The 20,913-nt window shown below is 35.1% G+C and overlaps 1 protein-coding gene and 1 non-coding gene across 2 annotated transcripts in view; both read left to right on the top strand.

Moving 5' to 3' along the window:
• Positions 1 to 625: 625 nt before the first annotated feature.
• LOC149089474 (uncharacterized) overlaps positions 626 to 20,913 on the top strand; it is a 116,784-nt gene continuing 96,496 nt past the window's right edge. Inside the window, exons 1-5 of the mRNA XM_089238906.1 lie at positions 626 to 852; positions 11,360 to 11,445; positions 11,578 to 11,645; positions 15,391 to 15,669; positions 17,644 to 17,810. Coding sequence (XP_089095032.1) covers positions 814 to 852; positions 11,360 to 11,445; positions 11,578 to 11,645; positions 15,391 to 15,669; positions 17,644 to 17,810 — 639 coding nt within the window. The 5' untranslated portion in view covers positions 626 to 813. The remainder of the gene's footprint in view (positions 853 to 11,359; positions 11,446 to 11,577; positions 11,646 to 15,390; positions 15,670 to 17,643; positions 17,811 to 20,913) is intronic.
• TRNAA-GGC (transfer RNA alanine (anticodon GGC)) lies at positions 6,771 to 6,842 on the top strand. Its single transcript has one exon. It is a non-coding gene; the product is annotated as a tRNA-Ala (tRNA).

Consider the following 20,913-nt stretch of genomic DNA (forward strand, 5'->3'; position numbering starts at 1 on the left):
ATTTCCTCCGGAAAAATTGAAGACATTGCCAACTCTCGCCAAAAAGATGCCAAAAATGAGCAAAGTTGCCAAGTGTTGTATGAATAATTGGTTAATTGCCATTGGCAGTAAATGAAGCCTTTACTGCAAACTGCAGTGAATTACAATGAATTCCACGAAATAAAACGTGACAAATATGCGAGATGAATAATCTTATTTATAGTTACTGAAATATAATTTATGGGTAGAAAAATAATTTCAATCCTCAATTTCAATAAAGAGCGGAAACTCAAATAGGCTTTGTTGCAAATAGAATGAAATGACAGGAAATTTTTATAAAATAACTAAGATGACCAAAATAATAAGAACAAGTCAATTTCTCACTGAATGCGGGCTATATGGTCACTCTTTATTTCGTCATTTTTGTTTTCTTCCAATGAAAAACATTTTATTAATAACTGATACTTTTCGAATTGAAATTGAAAACATAAAAAAATGTTAATAATTTTGTTTGTTTTTAAAACAAATATGAAAAAATGATTTTTTTTTTCATGCTAGTTGCATTGACAGCCAATTAAAAAAAACGTTCTGTAATTTAGATCGAGATAAGACAGATTTTCTGATTCGTTTACGTGCGAGATTCACCACTATGTATCTCATGTTTTGACTTTTTTTTACTCAGTTTCAGTTAAGACCTGCGTTTGTTAAGTGTTTCCCAACGTATTTTTTCGCCGGTTCATGTTTTCGAAAGACATGGCGTTGTAGGAGCCAGAGTCACTATCATTTTCTTTTATATCTAGCTATTCTATTAATATCGAATAGTTTATAATAATCATGTTGAATAAAGCCAAGAAGAAAGCCATTGTGGAATGGGTAATGTCAAGTTTACATTTGACTTCATAGGCGTTAATGTTCAACATGAATATTGTCCTTCAATAATGTAGGACTGAACATATTCTTTATTTACCAAGTTCGGTTATGACGGCATTCAAGGAACCACGAAATAATGTTCTAACCGAGGTTGAAGGGTTAATGGGTAAAAGTGAAATTTATTTTTTTTTGTATGGGACTTCTATCATGGTTCACCGTAATTTGAGTACCGTGGAAATAAGCTTCCTATAAACTTCTGGAAGGGGTTTACAGTGGTGTCACTCTATTAACTGGGTCCTTGAAACCCAGGGCCGTCATTTCAACTTTTTCGGGGGGGGGGGCAAAGAGCATGCACTAAAGGTACGCATATATATATACACATACCATTTGTAGTGTATTTTCAAATGACTTTTGATAGGCTGTTGAAACCCCCCATAGTTGGGGAAAAGCCTGGGTTGTTACGGAGTTAAAGTCCTTTCCCCTCCCATTGGAGGAGGTGGGGGGGGGGGGAGAAGCACCTGCTGTCTACTTTACACCAACTCGGTAATATGGCAATTTCCAACCAGTGGAGTTGGGTGGGAAATGTAGGTGCCATCTATCAGTGATTGCCCCAGACTCTGCAGGTAAAGAACTTGTTTTATCGCTTTTCCTGGATTTGAATTCATGAACCCTGACTGTAACTTTCATGATGGAAGACAGACATCGCACTACTCAGGCGTTAGTAGGTGGGTCTGGTGCCTGGGCTCTAGATTAGAGAAAATGCTCAATTTGTCCTTTAACTGCTCTTCGAACACGCACACACTGAGGTCCCAAATGCATGCTTGCTCAGGCTGATAAGGTATTGGTTCGGATAATGTGTCTCAGAAGCGCTTGAGATGGCAAACCATGCAGCAATTTCACGGAAAACACTAGATTTATTGTGCAGAACAGTTACATGACCTGTAAATAAGCTCCCACCTTTAGAATAAAAATCTACATAGTTATTTGTGGTGGCATCACTTTATAGGCACCAGTTTTGAGAGTTTCTAACACCCTTTCCTCGTTGTTGCAAAATATATCTGGCATTCCACATATATCAGTTGGAACTGTTCTTAACAGGCGCCGGGGCTGTCATTTCAATTTTTTCCAAGGTGGGGGGGGGGGCAAAGCACATGTACTCTATGTATATATATTTGTATATATATATATATATATATATATATCATTTTTAGTGTATTTTCAAAACCCGTGGGGGGGGGGCAATGACCCCTTCTAAATGACGGGGCTGTCAGGCGCAGATCTATAGAAGGTGATCCCCAAGAGAAATGCAAATATATCACATTCAATAAATCTGTTAATATAATTTTTATCTATGTTTTTGATTAAATAAATTCAAGAAAACTTTAAGCGAAGAGATGGAAAAATCTGGGGTAATTTTTTTTCAAAAAAAAAGTGAGAAGGAAAAAAAATAAGTCCGAGACAATGTGGGACATATAATTACCCTATTCTACCTATTTTTGTGAAAAAAAACACCCCTCCCAACAGTGAGCTCTAGATCTGCCCCTGTGTTCACTAGATAATTTTTAACAATATTATCTTCATCTGTGATGTTCCAATTTTCATTAGCAAGTGTAGAATTGAGTTTATGCCCTCTAATTTTAAATCTGAAAGAGTTTAAGTATCCTACGGCTTTTTCTAATGCGAGATATCTTTCTAATATGGTTACATACAGCTGAATATAAGACTATTTACGACTGTCGAACTCTGATTAGTCTGCAGTTGCCCAAAACATGCATTTCTAAGAATGAAAGAATAAAAAACACTCGCCCAATATAAACAAAACGCACAGGAAAGCACATTTCTCTGCGTCATTAGAAGTAGCCCTATACACATGTCGGATGATAACACCCTGGGATTCAAGCAGAAAAATCGAAGCAGCACACTGCACAGTATATATCCTTAGAATCCCGCTCTCTTAAAAGGCCAATGTTCCATAAATGAAACATGCATTTTTGAACACAAGTTGCTTGTTCACGTGTAACAGTACAAAAAAAATTGATTTACTTTGAAAATTATTTTTGTTTCTACCACTCAATCTACTTCAAAATTGAAATTTTGGCTAATTTTAATCGAAACGCCCAAAAAATGTCAAAATTCTGTCGAAAAAGTTTGTATTAACCTGAAGTTTCTGAATTTAATTCAAAAAATGCTTTGAATTCTTTTCTATATACGATAAAAACCAGAAATATTGGAATAAATTTTTATCTGATATTTTTACAAATAAGAACGTCCATTTATGGAACATTGGGGGCTTTTAATGGTTAAAGAATGTTTTGTTTGCTATTGTTTTTGATATTGTTTTGCTGCATTATCTTTCCATTTAACTACCATAGAATTCTCTTTTCAGCAATTTTTTTTTATTTAGAAAAAACCATCCAAAATAATTTTTCACTCGTAGCAACTTCCTTTCATACTTTTGAATGTTTTTCTCATTGAAGAAAAAATCCTTAACACATTGTCAAAAAGGCAGTATACTAGAGCCGTTCTGGATCGAAATTCAAATTTAACATCTTAGACCAGATATGTGATCCTGAGTGGCGCTGTGGGTAAGATGCTCGTCTACCACCATGAAAGTTGCTGTCAAGGTCCCAGGTTCAAACCCAAGGGAGGATATTGATAAGGTATTTTTCCTCATGAGCTTGAGGTGACCACCGATCAGGGTTGGTCTGATTTTGCCCAACCCGAAAAAACCCAGGTGAGAAAACCGTGAAAAAACCCAACAAAAACTACACCTCAAAACTGCATTTACTCACAAACAGTATACTTTCTAATGATGTTATTGCATTGTTATACTCTATCTCAAAAGAGATGCATAAATAAATCTGTGTATTCAATGCTATTTAGATTATGGGAGTTAGAAAAAACCCTTAAAAAAACTCATTAAAATTCCACCTTAAAGCTTTACTTACTTGCAAACAGTATGCTTTCTTAGCAGTCTACATAAAAAATAATTTAAATTATGGCATTGTGGACACACCAAACTCAGACAGCATAGAAACGGTAATAGTGGATATAGAATACAACAGTAAAAAGTTAATAAGAGTTTCGTCAATATACGAACCGCCAGTGAATGCAATTTACCTAAATCATCTGAATTAAATATTTGATTGTAACCACACGTCATTATGGGAGATTTTAATTGTAAGGACCTTTCATTTGGATGTAAAAAATCAAACAGACAGGGTAGAATACTAAAAAGATTTTGTGAACAAGAAAGAATAAGGGTACATGCATCAGAAGAGCCAACTCATTATTCAGAATTTTTTAAATCAACCTGATATACTTGATGTAATGTTATCATAGAGACTAAATATATTTGTTGAATCGAAAGTTTTAAATGAACTGGATTCAGATCACATGCCGGTGGAGATAATGGACTTTGCAATACTCCACAGGTTGATTAAAAATAAAATTACAAACTGGGGTAAATATCAAGAGAAATTACAGGAAGCCCCAATCATAATACCAAATCAAAATACAGAAGAAGCAGAGGGAAAAACAGAAGAAATAACTAAAACAGTATTGAATGCATTAAATTACACAACAAAGGAAAAGATGATACATCCAAACCCATTGGGACTTCCGACATGGGTTAAAGAAAAAATTAGAATAAAAAATAAACTAAGAAAAATTTGGCAGAACATGGGACCCATATTTTAGAAATCAATACAACATGAAAGCAAAAGAGGTCAAAAAAGACATATCAGAATGCATAAATAGTAGATTTTCGCAATGGCTGGAAGAAGCAACACCAGAAGATAGAATGCTATACCAGATTTATCATAAAATGGAAAAGGAAAAAAATAAAAAATTCAAATAATAGATTAATACAAGATGTACGGAAGACTGGATGTTGTGAAGATATTTATTATTTGAGATGTTAATTTTTTAAGGAAGGAAAAAACTCATCTCTGCCTCTACCGGGAGTCGAACCCAGGTCCCTCGATTGCCGGACGAGTGCTCTGACCACTAAGCTACAGAGGAGATAGAGATTTTCCTTCGCTAGAGTGTATATGTGCTGAACGGAACCGTGCAATGGACGATGAACCGATCAGCTAATAGCTCATGGATGACGAGCCACCAGGGTTCGACTCCCGGTAGAGGCAGAGATGAGTTTTTTTCCTTCCTTAAAAAATTAACATCTCAAATAATAAATATCTTCATAACATCCAGTCTTCCATATATCTTGTATTAACATGTGGAGAGCGACATTCATGTTAAATAGATTAATACATGGAGATTCTGAGAAAGCAAACTAATTTGTCGGAGTGTGTGAAAAACGATTTTAAACAATTAATAATACGGAAAGACAAGTGCAAAATTATTTGACAGGCAATTTTCCAATAGACAACACGACTTTTAGACCGATTACAACAAAAGAAATCGAAGAAAATATGTGCCAAAATAAAGCCAAGAAAAACACCAGGGTATGATGGTATTACATCAAAGGCAGTGAAAATGTTTAAACCGAATATAATATCAATGACAAACATTTTGAACCTACTAATGGGAATAGCATATTTTCCCAAAATGTGGAAAAAGCCATAATAAAGGTGATACCAAAAGTAGGAAAACCAACAGCAGAGGCTAGTCCGTACAGACCAATTGCATTATTACTGCACCTGTCTAAGTTCAAAAAATCCATTACAACCATAATAGTAGAAACAACGATTAGAAATAACTTGGGCAGAATTGAGCAGTTTGGCTTCAAATCTCATCATGGTACATGTCATCAACTCCTGCGAGTAATAGAATATGTGCAAAAAGCGAGAATACAGAAAAAATACACAGCAGCAGTCGCCTTAGACTATAGCAAAGCATTTGACTGCATATGGAGAAAAGGACTGATTCACAAAATTATAATGGGAGGTTATCCCCCTGTAATTATAAAATTACTAACATTGTACTTTTCAGATAGAACATTTCATGTGTAAATAGATGAGAAAAAATCAAGACGAGGTAAAATAAAAGCTGGAATAAATCAAGGATCAAACCTATGTCCCTATATACACATCTATATGGGTGATTTTCCGGAAACAAGAAATGGACTACTGGGAATGTATGCAGACGATGTAATAATAATGAAATCAAATGACGATCCACAAATTGCACTAACAGAACTACAAGATGAAATACACAAGATAGAGAGATGGAATCACTTCAACAGAGCCAAATTAAATCCAGAAAAATGTGAGAATTTGGTTCACAACCAGGAAATTACCAACTAATACATCTATAAAGATCAATGAACATACAATATACCCAAAAGAGGTTATTAAATATCTGGGAGTATATGTGGATAATAGACTGAATTTCAGAAAACACAAGTCAAACAGGATAGGGAATGCAACAATAAATATCAATCAAATTGCAAAATTTTGCAATCCTAGGACAAAGTTAAGCCTAAAAAATAAGATAATGATGTATACTCAAATTATTCAGCCATCTATTTTGTATGCAGCACCAGCATGGGCATATGCATGCAAAGGGAACATCCTCTATACCTTACAGGTATTTTAAAACACAACACTAAGAAGATTCACAGGAGCCCCAAGATACTTTTAAAGTTAGATTTACACAGAGAACTTAACAGAGTCAATCTACAAATATGTGAAAAGAACTTCAAAAAAATTTCTATGATAAATTGCAAAACTCAGGAATTGACCATTTTCAAAATATTGCGGCATATAATCATGAAGAGTGATTACGACATGTAAGGGCAAAAAAATGTACTGACGATACAGTATAGAAACAAATTTTAAAGAACAGTACATAAGGTAAGTATAGGACAAAGAGAGAATTGAGATGAAACTACGAGAATAATGATAATTTTCCTTTGAACAAAAAATAAGTTACGCTCTAGCGAAGGAAAATCTCTTATCTCCTCTGTAGCTTAGTGGTCAGAGCACTCGTCTGGCAATCGAGGGACCCGGGTTCGACTCCCGGTAGAGGCAGAGATGAGTTTTTTCCTTCCTTAAAAAATTAACATCTCAAATAATAAATATCTTCACAACATCCAGTCTTCTGTATATCTTGTATTAACAAGTGAAGAGCGACATTAATGTCATAAAAAATGAGTTATTGGGAAAAATTGGAATTAAAGTGTTCAATTGGACAAATTTACCCCTAACATTAGATGGCATTTGGCGGTATTTTCAAGAGAAAAAAAATATGGATATATATAAGTATTTTTGAAACAATTTAGTTGTATAATTTTGAAATGCATAAATGGGCATGTTGTATTAATGTATAATGTAAATAATATATAGATCTTAATAAGGGTCTTAGAAATTATTTATTCTTCATATAATTGAAATAATGACAACATATTGTCAACTGGAACCTATTTTATTCACATATAATCAATATATATCATAGATTTAGAATATGTACAAAAGATATGAAAAATTTCTAGAGAAAAAAAAAATGGAAGAAAAGAGCAAAAGTGTAAGATAAAATTTTTGAAGATAAATTGATAAAAAAAAAATAGAAAAGGGATTATGAATAAATTTTTTGGAAAAATAGTGGATTTCCATGAAAATAATGATATAACCGATTCTATGTGTCATGACTAAGTGTGCAAAAGGGCATTAATCGTAAAAAGTTTTTAACAAGAAGTTTAATGAAGTAAGATCTAAATCACACCCATTCCTGGGGGGGGGGGGTGTCTGCAAATGGCAGAAAAAAATTTGAAAAAAATCTTTTTGACCCCCCCCCCGAAATAGATTAACTCTATAATACCCAGATCGGCCGAGTAGGTTAATGCCCATAACCTCCTCAAGTCGGCCCAGCTGGGAGGTGTGGGTATGTTTTGGTGGGCTTTTGTCACCAACGGGGAAGAAGATGAAAGCTCTTGTCAGAGGCGGGAAAGGAAAAGACAACTGCAACGCCCTATCAATGGGATTTTAAAAGCTGATGCACTAGAATGTTCCTTGAGAATGGACTAAGGGTATTCGATGCATTTTACAAAGAGATGATACTGTGAGGAAAGGGGGTGTTTTCAGTATAGACAAATTATCTCCCGAAAATCCATTGAAATGAAAGGGTGAACGTCAATGCAAAGGGTGGCATGAATAGAAACTCATGGAAGTGGCCGAAATTTGGACGAGTCCACTTCGAACACAAAAAACTTGGTATTTTCAGGACCCTTCCAGGTTTTCTATCTGGGCGTTAAAGAGTTAAGGAATCTCCCTTAATAGTCATTCATAGTGATCACGACAATAGTGATCTCCGTGATGAAAGATATGTAGGTCCTTAAATAAGTATTTTTTATTGGGTCTGGTGCTCTGCATCACTGTTCACGGTCACTGTCAGTATGCTTTCTAATGATGTTATTCCATTGTCATACTCTATCTGCGGCCCTCACAGGGGGGGGGGGACTTGCAGGGCTCCAGCCCGGGACAAATCTTATTTGATTTTTTACACTATAAATTCATTAGAGGAGCCCCGCGAAAGATATCTGCCAAGGGGTCCTGGCTCTATCTTAAGAAAAACATTTAAATAAATCTATGCATTTAGTGCTATTTAAATTAAATTTCTTCCCATTATATTTTAAATGTTTTTTTACAAGTAAAGAAAGAAAACATTCATGAAAATGTTTATTAACTTACAATTACCAATCCTTTTCAATAACACCTTTTGATTTGAGTGATCTATACACTTTCACTAATTTCTTTGCTTTTTCACATCAAAGTTTGTTTTTCAGTTTTAACAATACTAGTCCAAAAGTAAAAAAAATATTCGCAATCGTCGCAGATGTGGATGTGATTGAATGCAGGTCTTCCATTTGCAAAAGTCTGTATTTAAAGTCTTGTTTTTCTTCTGCTTTGTGAATGCATGATTTTCTACCACTTTTTTGCTTCAACTGACTCCATCACATTTTGTGAAAACATTGTTCCTGGATAGAAATCTGTGTCTTCTATTTGAAATATCTGCAGTGCAATAACAAATTCTGTATTCAGTTTTCGATCCATTGTTCAGCGGAAGCTTCTTGTTCCTTCATCTTTTTCCTCTCAAAGTCATATTTGCAAGAAAAGAAAATGGAGTTAGTGTTTTTTCAAAGCTATGTGCAACGCTCCTTATACGAAGATAATTCTTTATTTTCCAAAACATCTAGCCATATTTTTACTGTCTTTCCAAGAGTACAGCTATCTCTATAAATTATCTCTAGGGCTTTGCAATACTTGACAACTGCACTTGCAAGTTGACACATTCTCTATATAATCATTTGTTATCTAAAAACATCTTAATACTTTTTTCAGTTTTATGTTCAATGGATATTTCTATGCATTTTTGGTAATTGTGGATGAATGAAGATTCATAAAATGGGCTTAACAGCCAAAAGCAAGGATATGTGGTCGGTTTTAGACAATTATGTCATGGAATTTTTTCATTTTGTTCTCGTTATTATAAAAATCAGCAAAAACACTTATACTCTTGCTTGATAGTATCCATAGCCCTTTCAGCTGTTTCTACACAGAATTCTGCTGTTTTCGTGTGTGAGCCATATTCTACAGTATCTATTACGTGGGTGCTCTTGTCAGTGTGGATACTCACTGATGATGAAATCAGCATTTGCATTTGGCCAACCATCCAACATCAGAGTGTGATAGTTGAATTTTTCAATTTCTCTGCCATTAGCATATCAACAGTTTTATCTGCCTCATCTAATAATGATCCAGCTAATTTCTTCCTATTAGGATGGATATAGCAGATTATGCAGATTAAAGTGTTTCATACTTCAAATTATCGTATAGTTACTGAATAATAAGATATCTATTTTGATATTTCAAATTTTCTGATCTGCTCAAAATTTTATTACACAATGAAAATTCTTGAGCAGCATCTGTTAATGCATTTATTAAACTCATTTATTACCATCTAAAATTTTTATTGGCTTAGGTTGTATAAATATAGAGTTTTAAAGAGTATTTTCAATCAAAGCAGAGCTGGCTGCACTTGATATCCAAAGCATTGCTTTGCACATTTAGATACATCTTCAATTGGAAAACTATTGCATTATAAATGATAGTAAATATACCATATAATAGTCAAATGTAGTCATTCTTACTATTGTGCTTAGAATAAGTTATAGGAGTTTCTCAAAAATTCATGGTTTAACAATTTAGAATTTTGATTGCTAGATATATTCCAAGTGTTATGCACAATAAAGGTGTTTCTAGTATCAGTGATTATCTAGATAATAACAAAAATCAATGTTACATTTTTGGCATAAAAGAACTTTTAAACACCTATATGTTATGAAAAGAGTACAGCAGATGGTTTATATCAATACACACGTATAAGCAGTTGAAGAAATTTTGGAAGGTTGAGAATCTCGTCCTGAATTGAAGAATATTGAATCATTCTGTAGTTTTCCCCTTGAGCATTTATGCTATGCTCTATTCAAATTGTATATTTTACAAGGAAAAATACACATCTTGTCCAAAATAATTCTGTTGTATGTTAAGTATGTTAATTATGTAGTAATGTTAAGTATTTATTATTTGTATAACATAGTAACTTTTAAACATTACATGCAATCAATGTGTGAATTTTCAACGGGAATTTTTTAAATTGAAAAGCAATATTTTAGGTTTTTGACGTGATAGTTTAAACCAAGGTTTAAACAGTCAAGAACCTGCCAACCCTGGTTTTGGTGAAGCAGATATGGGATCCAGATTGATAATGGAACAAAATATTATAAAAGGAAAAACTGGTTATAAATGAAAACATGATTCCAGAATAAAAACTGAAAGTTATAAATAAAGATTGGGACTATTTTAAAAATTACAATGCTTGGGACAAAAAATTCCCTTTGGGTTCAATAAAAGTACGATTTCAGGATTAATACTTTGGGTATAATGGCTGGTATGCAAAAAATGAATAAAAATGAAAATATGAAATGTGTAACCTGATTGAAAACGAGGTATTCCAACAAGAAAAAATGAATGTAGCATATGAACTGCATATCTGTGATCATATCACCATACAGCAATTTACTACTGATAGATTTGGGTGGAAAATAAAAGTACCATCTATCGCTCCCCTCAAGCTCATTAAGTGAACTTGCTTCCTATGTTCTCTCTTCCCGAATTGCCCTTTTAACTTCTACACAGACACACTGTTCTTGCCCTGGCTGATCTAGTTGTGTCCCTGCCCCCTTAGTGGCATTGGAGCTGGGGGGTGCAGTGGGTGCTCGAGCACCCTCAATATTTTGTAACACTTAATAGAGCACCCTCCACAGTTATTTCAAAAATTAAAACTTCCTATATAAAGACAAGTTGAACACCTACAGGTCTAAAAAACTTCTGATGCTTTTGCCTTCTTGGTATGTGCAAATTTTCCAGCGTCTGTAATGTATGGTAATTAACTGAAAGCCAAGAGTTATGCTTGGGGACGTTTAAAAGGATTCTTGGAACAGCTGTAGTATTATATGCATAGGCATCTAATATTTGTGTATTTGTTTCAGGTAAATTGCTTATTAGCCAGCGACCCAATTGAGTCATTAAATCATTTGGCTGATGGGCTCATGTTTTTCAAGCTTTCACAATCAATGTAAGAATGATTTTTTTGTTGTTGAAATATTGGAGTCTTACCCATGCTGAATTCAACTTGCTTTACACTATCACTATGATCTTGTGTATTTAAAGGAAATTTTTATTTACTTTTGAATGTTTTTGGTTTTAGTTCCCAGACAGATGAGGATTTTGAATCGACACATGAGAGGTATTCTTTTGTGGAGAAATGTTTGAGTGGTAAGATAAGTAACATTTTGGTTATTTGAAAGAAAACAAATATTCAATTTTAATGAGAATTATATGCATATTTGCGTTTTTATTTTCTTCCTTACCACCATGTGCAGAAAGATTTTAATTTAAAGTAAAACCTGCTTGAATTTAGTTTGTGAACAAAAATAAGTTTTCGAGACACACGGGTACAAAGTTACATTTTATACAGTTAACAGAAATTTTGATTGAAAACTAAATAAAACATTATTTTTTTACACTTAGAGATAGTGAAGCTGTCTCTTCTACTTTGGGAGAAAGTTGAAAGTCAGCGAGAAATCAAAAAATTTTATTTAGGTCACTGTATAGCAGTATGTGACGAGGTGCATATATGGTTAAGTAGTAGTACGGGACATTCTGACATTGTCTTGTGATATTCCTGAGCACTTTTTACCTTAAATAGGATTGATGGAAATTAATTCCGAAAATTGTTTAAATTTTATGGAAAAAAATATTTGAACCCAGACAGTGGAAGAAAGGGAAAGAAAAGAAAAAAGCATATTTATTGTTTATTCATCTACTATATATGGCAGAGGTTAAATGCACCGTCAATTTTCGTCAGTACAGTAGACTGTCTGGCCTAATATGGCGGAAGGGCAGGCTGGATAACAGGAAAGCCGGATGGACTGGCGTTTTATAATTGCTCACTTCCTACCTCCACCCATGCCATCAAAAACACTAGTTTTATACCAAAACTCACTCCTATTCATATTTTCTGACCTCTAACTCTGATCTTAATTTTTAAGTACACACATTACTTAATAAAAATGCTTATTTACTGAACTAACTGCACATTTTAAAAATTTATTACAGAATTGACGGTCCAAGAATAAAAACAATTGGGCATATTTTAGGTTTTTTAGGATAAATTCTTCTGTGTATATCTTGATTGGAGGAAACAAAGAATCATATGCACTATATATAGTATGAACACTTACTGTATGATTTTAAAATAAACACACACAGAACATTAACGCAAAAACGCAAGTTTAATTCTCACAAAAATTGTTTAAATTTATTTCACTCTTCATTGGCAAATGATAATACGAATGTCAAAAGGTAGGCCTAAGATAAAAGAGTCAAAACTCGTAGTTTTTTAGTTTTTAAAAGTCGATGTGAATGACTGACAGCTTTTCCCTTTAGAGCCTCTTATGTGATACAATCTAACCTGTGCAAAAACTGGTTGTTTTGAGTTGTGGCTAGCACAGCGCAGGAGATTTTGAAGGTAGATTTTTTTGTATAGCCGTACCCCAAAACTGATTTTTGTGCATCTTGGAATTATGGAGAATCATTATGTATTAATTTTTAACTAGGCCGGATAGTCAAGAGTATACTGTATTAGGATGGTGCTATTAATTTGCAGTACTTTTGTTACACTGCACATATAGGTATAGGATGCTAAATCCTATTTCAATAAATAACAGATATTCACTTTATGAAACTTTTTAACAAGCTATACGAAGATATTAAAAACTTCCGACGGCTCTCCGGTAAAATTTCTTTGTGACGTGGTGCCCTTTACCTCTAGCATATAGACATGTAACATAGGATTTTCTGTATGTCTGTGTATATATTCTCTATATAAATCATAATTTTGAGATGTTCACCAAATTTTTTATGTATCCTATACTAAACTGAACCCAACTATCTCATCAATTAAGTATTCATGTATAGGCATTTTGTATATTATGAGAATTACTGTAGATAGAATGAAAATCCAAGGAAAGATACCTTCTACAATGATAGTTTTGTGCTCCTAATACTTTTCGTAGTGTTAATACACATTTCATTTATAACAATATGTTTTGCCAGTCCTTTGACTTTGAGTATCGTTGTATAAGGGTTTTATACTGTATAGGCCTACATTTTGTTTTGGGAAATATTTGTGAGGATATTTTAGAAACTGAAGTAGCACCAGTTGTGTGAGTGATGTTGCATCAGCTCATAGATATAATGTAACCATAGATTGTGCATCCTAGGTTGCTTTTTGTTTCCGCCACATAACGAGTGGGTACTTTCACGAGTGGTAAAAAGAAATTCCTTGTTATTCCAATGGCCATTCCCTGGGTAGACACAGTGAGTGTTTAAGAAATTGCTCGATATGCCGAAATCCTGCTGTGCTTTTGCAATGTATCATTTATTAAAAGTGACAAAATTACCTTTAACGGGCGAGTTAAATTTCCTTTTCTTTATTAATATTTATTATCAGATGTTTGTTTTGCGAAGTGTCCCACCTCTAGAGGATTGGTGCACAATTTTGTTTCCATTAAAGCTTTCTTCGCTTTGTTATGCACCAAAATTATGTAGATAGGAGTCTAAAATTTCCTAGTTCTAAAATTTTACTTTGAGAGAAATGTAAATTTTGGTGGTGAAATTTAGTCAGCAATGCCAAGGATTGAAGGCTCTGTAAGAAAACAGTCCATTGAATGAACTATGGTGAATAAAACTGATAACAAATGGCAAGTGACTTATGTAAGTTTTGTAATACCAGTTATTGCAAAATTGGAAGGAATCTGTGCTCATGTGAATAAATGCAAGAAATCAGAAGTTCATTCCTTGTTTTTGTGTTCATCTAACACTGATAATGAACCTCCATGCATTGAAGAGACATCCACTTCATTGAAAAGAAAGCAACCTCTTGAAGATGATGTTTCTACACGCAGAAGTTTAAATATTATTCTTATCCTAAATAAGAATGTTTATTGCCATTGTATATTAATTTAAAATGAGTATACTGTGATTAACATTTTTGAAATTGGTAATTTTAGGTCTTTGAATGAAAAATGTTTGGCGCGCAAAGTTGGCAAAATTTTGATAGTTTGTCAGATGTGTAGCCTATATTCTGTGTATGGAATATCCATGGAAATTAAAATTTTCGGCTCTTATGGCAAATTCATAGCTGTGGCTCATCTAATTTTTTATTGATGTTCTGGCCAGCGCCCGCAGGGCTCCAGTTTGGGAGCTTGGAACTGTTAATTTCTTTTGTTTTCTCACTAAAAATCAAAAACAAGATATTGTGAAAAATCTGGCTTAGGGTCTGTGAGGGATAGGGGGTCATCCAAATCTCGTGGCCCCCTTCCTCAAGCCAACGAGAAATTAGAAAAAAGGAATTAATATTTCCATGAAGAAATTTGAAATATCAAAATAAGAAAAAACCTGTGCTATTTCAACAAATTTCTGTTAATTTAAATGTATTTTGAAATGTGTAGTAAGTTTTCTAAATTTTTCTCTTTTCCAAAGGTTTATCCTGCATATGTCCTTGTGTATTATGGACCACGGTAAAAAAAAAAAAAAAAAAATTTATATTACAAAAATAAAAAAAACAAATTACTGCACTAATTTTGATTAGGAATTCAATCTGTGAAAGTTATAGACCGTGCACTTATTGCTCTTGTACATTATAATGCGCTTTATTTCCGTTATTAGATACAGCCCCGAATAACACAAATCTAAATTTTCATCACTCATTGCAAGCAGTGTTGCCAAATTATGGATACCACTGCTTTGTTCTTCAACTCATCATGGGAGAGGGGTGTGCTTCACAAAAAGAGGCTTATGCCTATGCATCAGCTACAGTTTGAAATCAGGAGTTTAAAAAAAAAAATAGTATAGGCAGAGGTATTAATAATGTATATGTGACGTTTCCTAAAATCTCGCCAAGAATGCAGTATTTAATGAAATAAGTTTCAAATTCACATAAATGTTTTTTTCCTAGAGTTCTATAAAACAAGTATCTTGGCATATGTAAATTTGGAGGCATGTGGAGATGGAGATCAACTGCATTTGGCCACTCTAGCCATCCTGCTTCTTACAGCAGTGGTTCAAGTTTACCTGGCATCTGGTCAGTCGTTACTGCAAGGCTTGACGCAACTTGAGCCTCGTGTCCAGGAGGATATCCAAGAATGTATATCTTCTGTTCTTGGAGATGATAAGAATACCACATCTTTGCCGCCTAATTTCGCTGCTGTTCTTTGTGAGCAAACAAAATACAAAGGTAGTATAGTTTTTGTTTCATAAAAGTGATGTATCTTATAGTATATCCTGTGGTTTTTGTTTTTTCTGGAATCATGAACATTGAATGATTTCTTGCTGTCTTTATTAACCCTTTCTGCAGCATAGTTATAATCACTAAACCCCCATATTTTTTTTAAATGAAGTTAGGCTCTTTTGATTTTCAGCAGGTACAAAGTAAGGGATATAGGGAAAAGTGTTCTATTGAGAAATTTTACTTTACAAAATATCTGGGTTTGTCAATTTTCCAATAAGTCTTTTATGAGGCAAGATATCCCGTGAATGTCGCTGAAAGGGTTAAAACCCCATCCTATTTATTATAATTTTTTTAATGGGAGCCCCGAATAAGCCGTGTGAAAGTTTGAGATGTGAAAATATGTAAATAACGGAAGATGATGTCTATATGTGCAAAGAATACATTATCACAAATAAAACCTGTTTTAGCAGCTTTTCCATTTGGCTCTATGTTTCACCAATTTGTGTGTGGCAGGGACCATTGTGGCTGTTGAGAAAGTTTCAACTTATAGCCTTGCTTATTCTTCCCTCCCCCAAGATATTTATCTCATCATTAACAATTTTTTTTTTCATTGTTTGTAAAGATATATAAGAATTTTTTGTTATAATATTTAGTTATAGACTAATAAAATCTGTATTTTTACTTTGCTTGTAAAGTTTGTTATTTACTGTTAAAATTTTTGTCTTAAAGTCACTTTAGGCCCTCTTCACTTTGGGATACTGATGTTATGAATTAGATACCAGAAGACTTGGTACCCAAGCAATCCAACATGCAAATTAGTATGACCCTATTCAGAGGATGGTATTGAAGTATAGATGACTAGAAGAATTATGGGACTGGTTGACTGGAGACCTGGGAGCACGGTAGCCCAGGTCAATAAGATACTCGCCTAAAGTACCAAAGAATGTTTAGGGTGTTGAGAGTTTGATACCTGGTTCATTCTTGTCAGAAGCTTTCCTGACACACATACAGCAGGAACAGCAACATGGCCACAGAAAAAGATTGCTACCGCAGTAAGTCCCACATTGAGGGGTTAGCACACCAACCTCTTGGTGAGTATGAAAAAGGCTGCCTTTCGGAATTGGCAATAAATTCTAAGTCCCAGTCTAATTAGCCCTCATGTGAGAAAAAATAATTGTGGTGAATGTGAGAAAAAATAATTGTGGTGAGACAAAAATGATCAAATGATTGGAGACCTGGCATGCTAGTTTCCTTGTTCTAGTGTCATGATTGTGAAATATTTCATTATATTTAAAGTATGCCCTTTCTAACGTATGGATGGTGTACCCCTCTTTTCTTCATGTATGCAATTGATAAGTTTTAGTTGGTTGATAGTTCACCATCAACCAACATATACACATGTTGAAAATGGTGAAGTTCTTACTAAATGTTTTGTCATTTTCTCGTTATGTGAAATTGGCAAATAGCAAATATTCTTGTGATTGTGTGAAGATGGTGAACTAAAAATTACATTTCCCCATTCTCCTGGGTTGCGTTCTGTGAGTGTAAGTTGGTTTTCTGTGGTTCCCAGCTTGGATGCATGAATGCGAGCCAATCTCCCTGTTAAAATCTGTTTTCACACAGCAACAGACTTATAACGGTACAATATTCAATCACTGCACATATTCATCATATGAAAACTATATGATAACCCTAAAAATTCATGCAACACTAGATATAAGAATATATAGTCTGATATGTACTCAGACTGTGAGGTACACATTCACACTTCTGGTACAACTCATTTGGTAGTACATTGTCGATGGCAATAGTTATGCTCGGTTTGAAAGAAAACCCTGTTTTAGGGAGAGCAGGCAACTCTAGTCTTTTTGTTTTCAGTCTTCTTGAGATAGATTTGATTACTCCTGTGTGAAGAGGGCCGAAGTGCAGAAAAGTATAAGATCAAAGTGTGAAAACACAATGTAATTTTCTCCTCCTCAGAGCATGCTATGGGACCAACGCCTAAAAAACAAGGTGCTACACCATCGTATCACACACCCAAACGAGACACCCGGAACAGAAAACGAGCCAACGATGGCCAGCTGGTTGCTTCACCTATTCCTTCACCATTGAAGACACTGCTTGATTCACCTCAAGTTCGCCAGATGGTACCTTGAAAAATTAAATATATTCAATACATAATCCAAGAATTAAAAAAAAAGTTTTGTTTAATTCATGCACATATTTTATAGCCCTATTTTTAGGTTTAATGATCTAGTTGAAAATGTTTGAAATATTTTAGAACCAAAGTTCTATCACCAAAAAATTTAAAAATGTAATTAAATTTATAAAATGTCTTGTTTCAGTACCCATTTCTAGTGTATAAGTACAGTCAGAACTGCTCATAAAGAGGAGCTTGTTTTCATGATGCTCATTAAGTCTTCTCTCTCCCAAAATCCATTTTCAAGCCCGAAAAAAATGAAATTTTGAAAATTAAGGGCCTATAGTGAGTTACCAGTATGAGATATCAATATTTGATGTATCTATATAAATATAATTGATTTTCTGTTTGTTCTGTGTAGAAATCAACAATTTTAGATCCATCATTGCCAAATTTTGCATATTTACCAAATGGGACCCGACTTGAACGATAGGCTACTTTAAAAGTTTGTCAGAGTGGACAAATGCCCAAAATGGGTGAAAAACTACAGGCAACAATGGCTTTCTCAGCCTCAACAACCACTTTCGGAATGCTTACTTTGGTTACCATGGTTCCCTACTAATGCGTTTCAGACATGAATAAGCCTTTATAATGGTTTGTCACTTCTTTAATGCTGTCAGTATAAGTATAATAGTTTATATGCCTTTATAAAGCCTCGGCTCACACTTTGTTCATGTGGGTCATGATATGCTTTATCATCTGCAATTCCCAACTGAATATGGAGTGGCAGATTCCGCAAGCATAGGCAGCCTGGTGGAAACGACATTGCCGCTGCTTGAAACTGGTGACTTGGCGGATATGGAATGGCTCCTAGTATTGCTCATCAACATGCCTCTGTAACTGACTTCTGGGTGAAAACGAACTGGCAGGCATGACATCTGGATGAGTTTCTGGTATCGAGCGGAATATTCGCTGCGACCCTTTGTTTTTGCGCACTCACCGGCGTCAAATGTTCAAGATTATAGCTATTATAGCTCACCAGATGTTGCTTATCTGAGACCATCTTGTTGCAGATTTTGCAATCGAAGAACACTTTCTTGTCCTCATTCCACTCGAAGGATGCCTGGTCGACTGTGTTCCTGGTCTTCTTGGTGAAGTACCGCATCAGGGTTTCCAAGGCTTCCTTCAATCTGTGTCCAATGTAGTCAACAAAGGTGACGTCATTGGCAAGAGGGTGTAATGCTCATTGCACTCTAAGTTCTGGATGAGCTCTTTCGATGACCGCTTGTCACTTTTCCTCCTTGTAACGTTGGCATGTCTCTCTTCATCTGTGATCTGGTTGAAGATGTTCATCAGCGAGCTACACACAACCCCTTCAGACTTCCTGTCCTTCACAAGATTTGGTGCAAACGTGTTCTGGAGTAAGTCTAGGTTTAGGTCTGGAACCTTGTTTCTTCGCATCATCTTTTCCGGGCATAGCCGTCCTTTCCATCATGGCCTCAGCATCTTTGTGTCCCTTTGCTCTTTGATTTCGGATGTCCACGAGTCCTGTCGGGACAGATTGGTGACCCTTCTTAGTTTTCAGTGGAGACATACGGTATGGAGACACAGCTGTTGGTGAACTATGATGTGATACTGAATGGCTGAAGTAGGCTCTTCCTCACCCCCCCCCCCCCCTGGTTTGAGGACATGATGATCTTTGATTAGGGTGCTAAGTACAGCGTACTCAACCGTTGGAATGAGAATCTGCGATGAGGAGTGTCACTAAAAAAACTGACATTTCCTCTTTACATCCACAGTAATGTCTGCTGCCATCAGGAAGTCCTATCCTAGCAATGATCGGTTACCCTTTGTTTCTGGAAACACTAAAAAAGGTGGTATCAATAGTTCTATTTCAAACACGTACAGACTTTTTGACTTTATAGACCTTGTTGATAGATGGGTATCCGCTAGAGAAGGTAGTGGTACTGTTCATTGGTACATTTTTACTTAGGAACAGCTTGTATAACAGTTCCCCTGCAACTAAGTGTTTCGCACCTGTGTCAATGCATATGAGACCACAATCTTGACATACTTGAATTTACATCAACGGTAGCGATTCCGAGCATCTGTAAGGTGATAGCTGTACAAAATAGTATTGTTTGGAGATTTCACACCTGCCACAGTCAATGGGAGAGCAATTTGGACATTTTGCTTTGATGAACCCTGGCATACGACATTCATAGCAAATGATAGACGATTTTTAATGTTGTACAGTTTTACAAAATTGTTCGGATTCATTCGCAAAAATGGTTTCTGTTGAAAACACTTCTGATATTAGGTATCCAGTTTGTTGGCAAGAACAGTGAATGAGATTACTTCTATCCACTCATCCATTAGATACACTTTGCATTCAGAAGGGACTTTCTTTTTTCATGTGGTCTGTGATGTTCGATTCCTTTAAGTCATGGAAAGTTGTGATGTTCGATTCAGTTGATCAGCTCTCGAAGAATGACGAGCTTGAAATAGTAGTGTGGTCTTTTGATTTCTTGTGAGTAGCAAGTAATTGGCGGAATTTTTCAGCAGATAATCTGGAAAGTTTCAGGAGGACCGGTTTTACATTAGGCCCGTCATTTAGGGGGGGGGCAGGGGGACCCGGCGTTTGAAAATACACTAACAATGGTATATATATATACATTGAGTACATGTGCTTTGCCCCCCCCCCCCTGGAAAAAGTTGAAATGACAGCCCTGCTTTACATGTTGATAATCAGATGCTTTATTTTCAGATTCTCGTGCAGTGAGCAATGTTATACTACTCGGCAGAACTGTGATGAGGTGAGATACCCAAAATTCTTCGGCGACCTTCGTCAATTTGAGTTGCCTTTCAGCGAAAGATAGAAACTGATATGTTGTCCTTTTGAGCAGTTTTTGGAGTTAAAGTTTAAGTTCAGGGGACGTTGACGCAGAGCTGGCACCGTTATGATCCATTTTGTTTTGAAGCTTAAACTTCTCCAACTTTTGGACATCAATTTCCTTTTCCGCTTGAAGCATGGCTTGTTCCCTTTGATCTTGGTGCTTAGAGTCCGAAATTCTCTCATCATAATCATCGTGGTTGACTGTGGCAGATTT

Source organism: Pholcus phalangioides, unplaced genomic scaffold, assembly GCF_987345545.1.
Source record: "Pholcus phalangioides strain wild (caught in Gottingen) unplaced genomic scaffold, Ppha-v1.0 ptg000002l_1, whole genome shotgun sequence".
Taxonomy (NCBI): Eukaryota; Metazoa; Arthropoda; class Arachnida; order Araneae; family Pholcidae; genus Pholcus; species Pholcus phalangioides.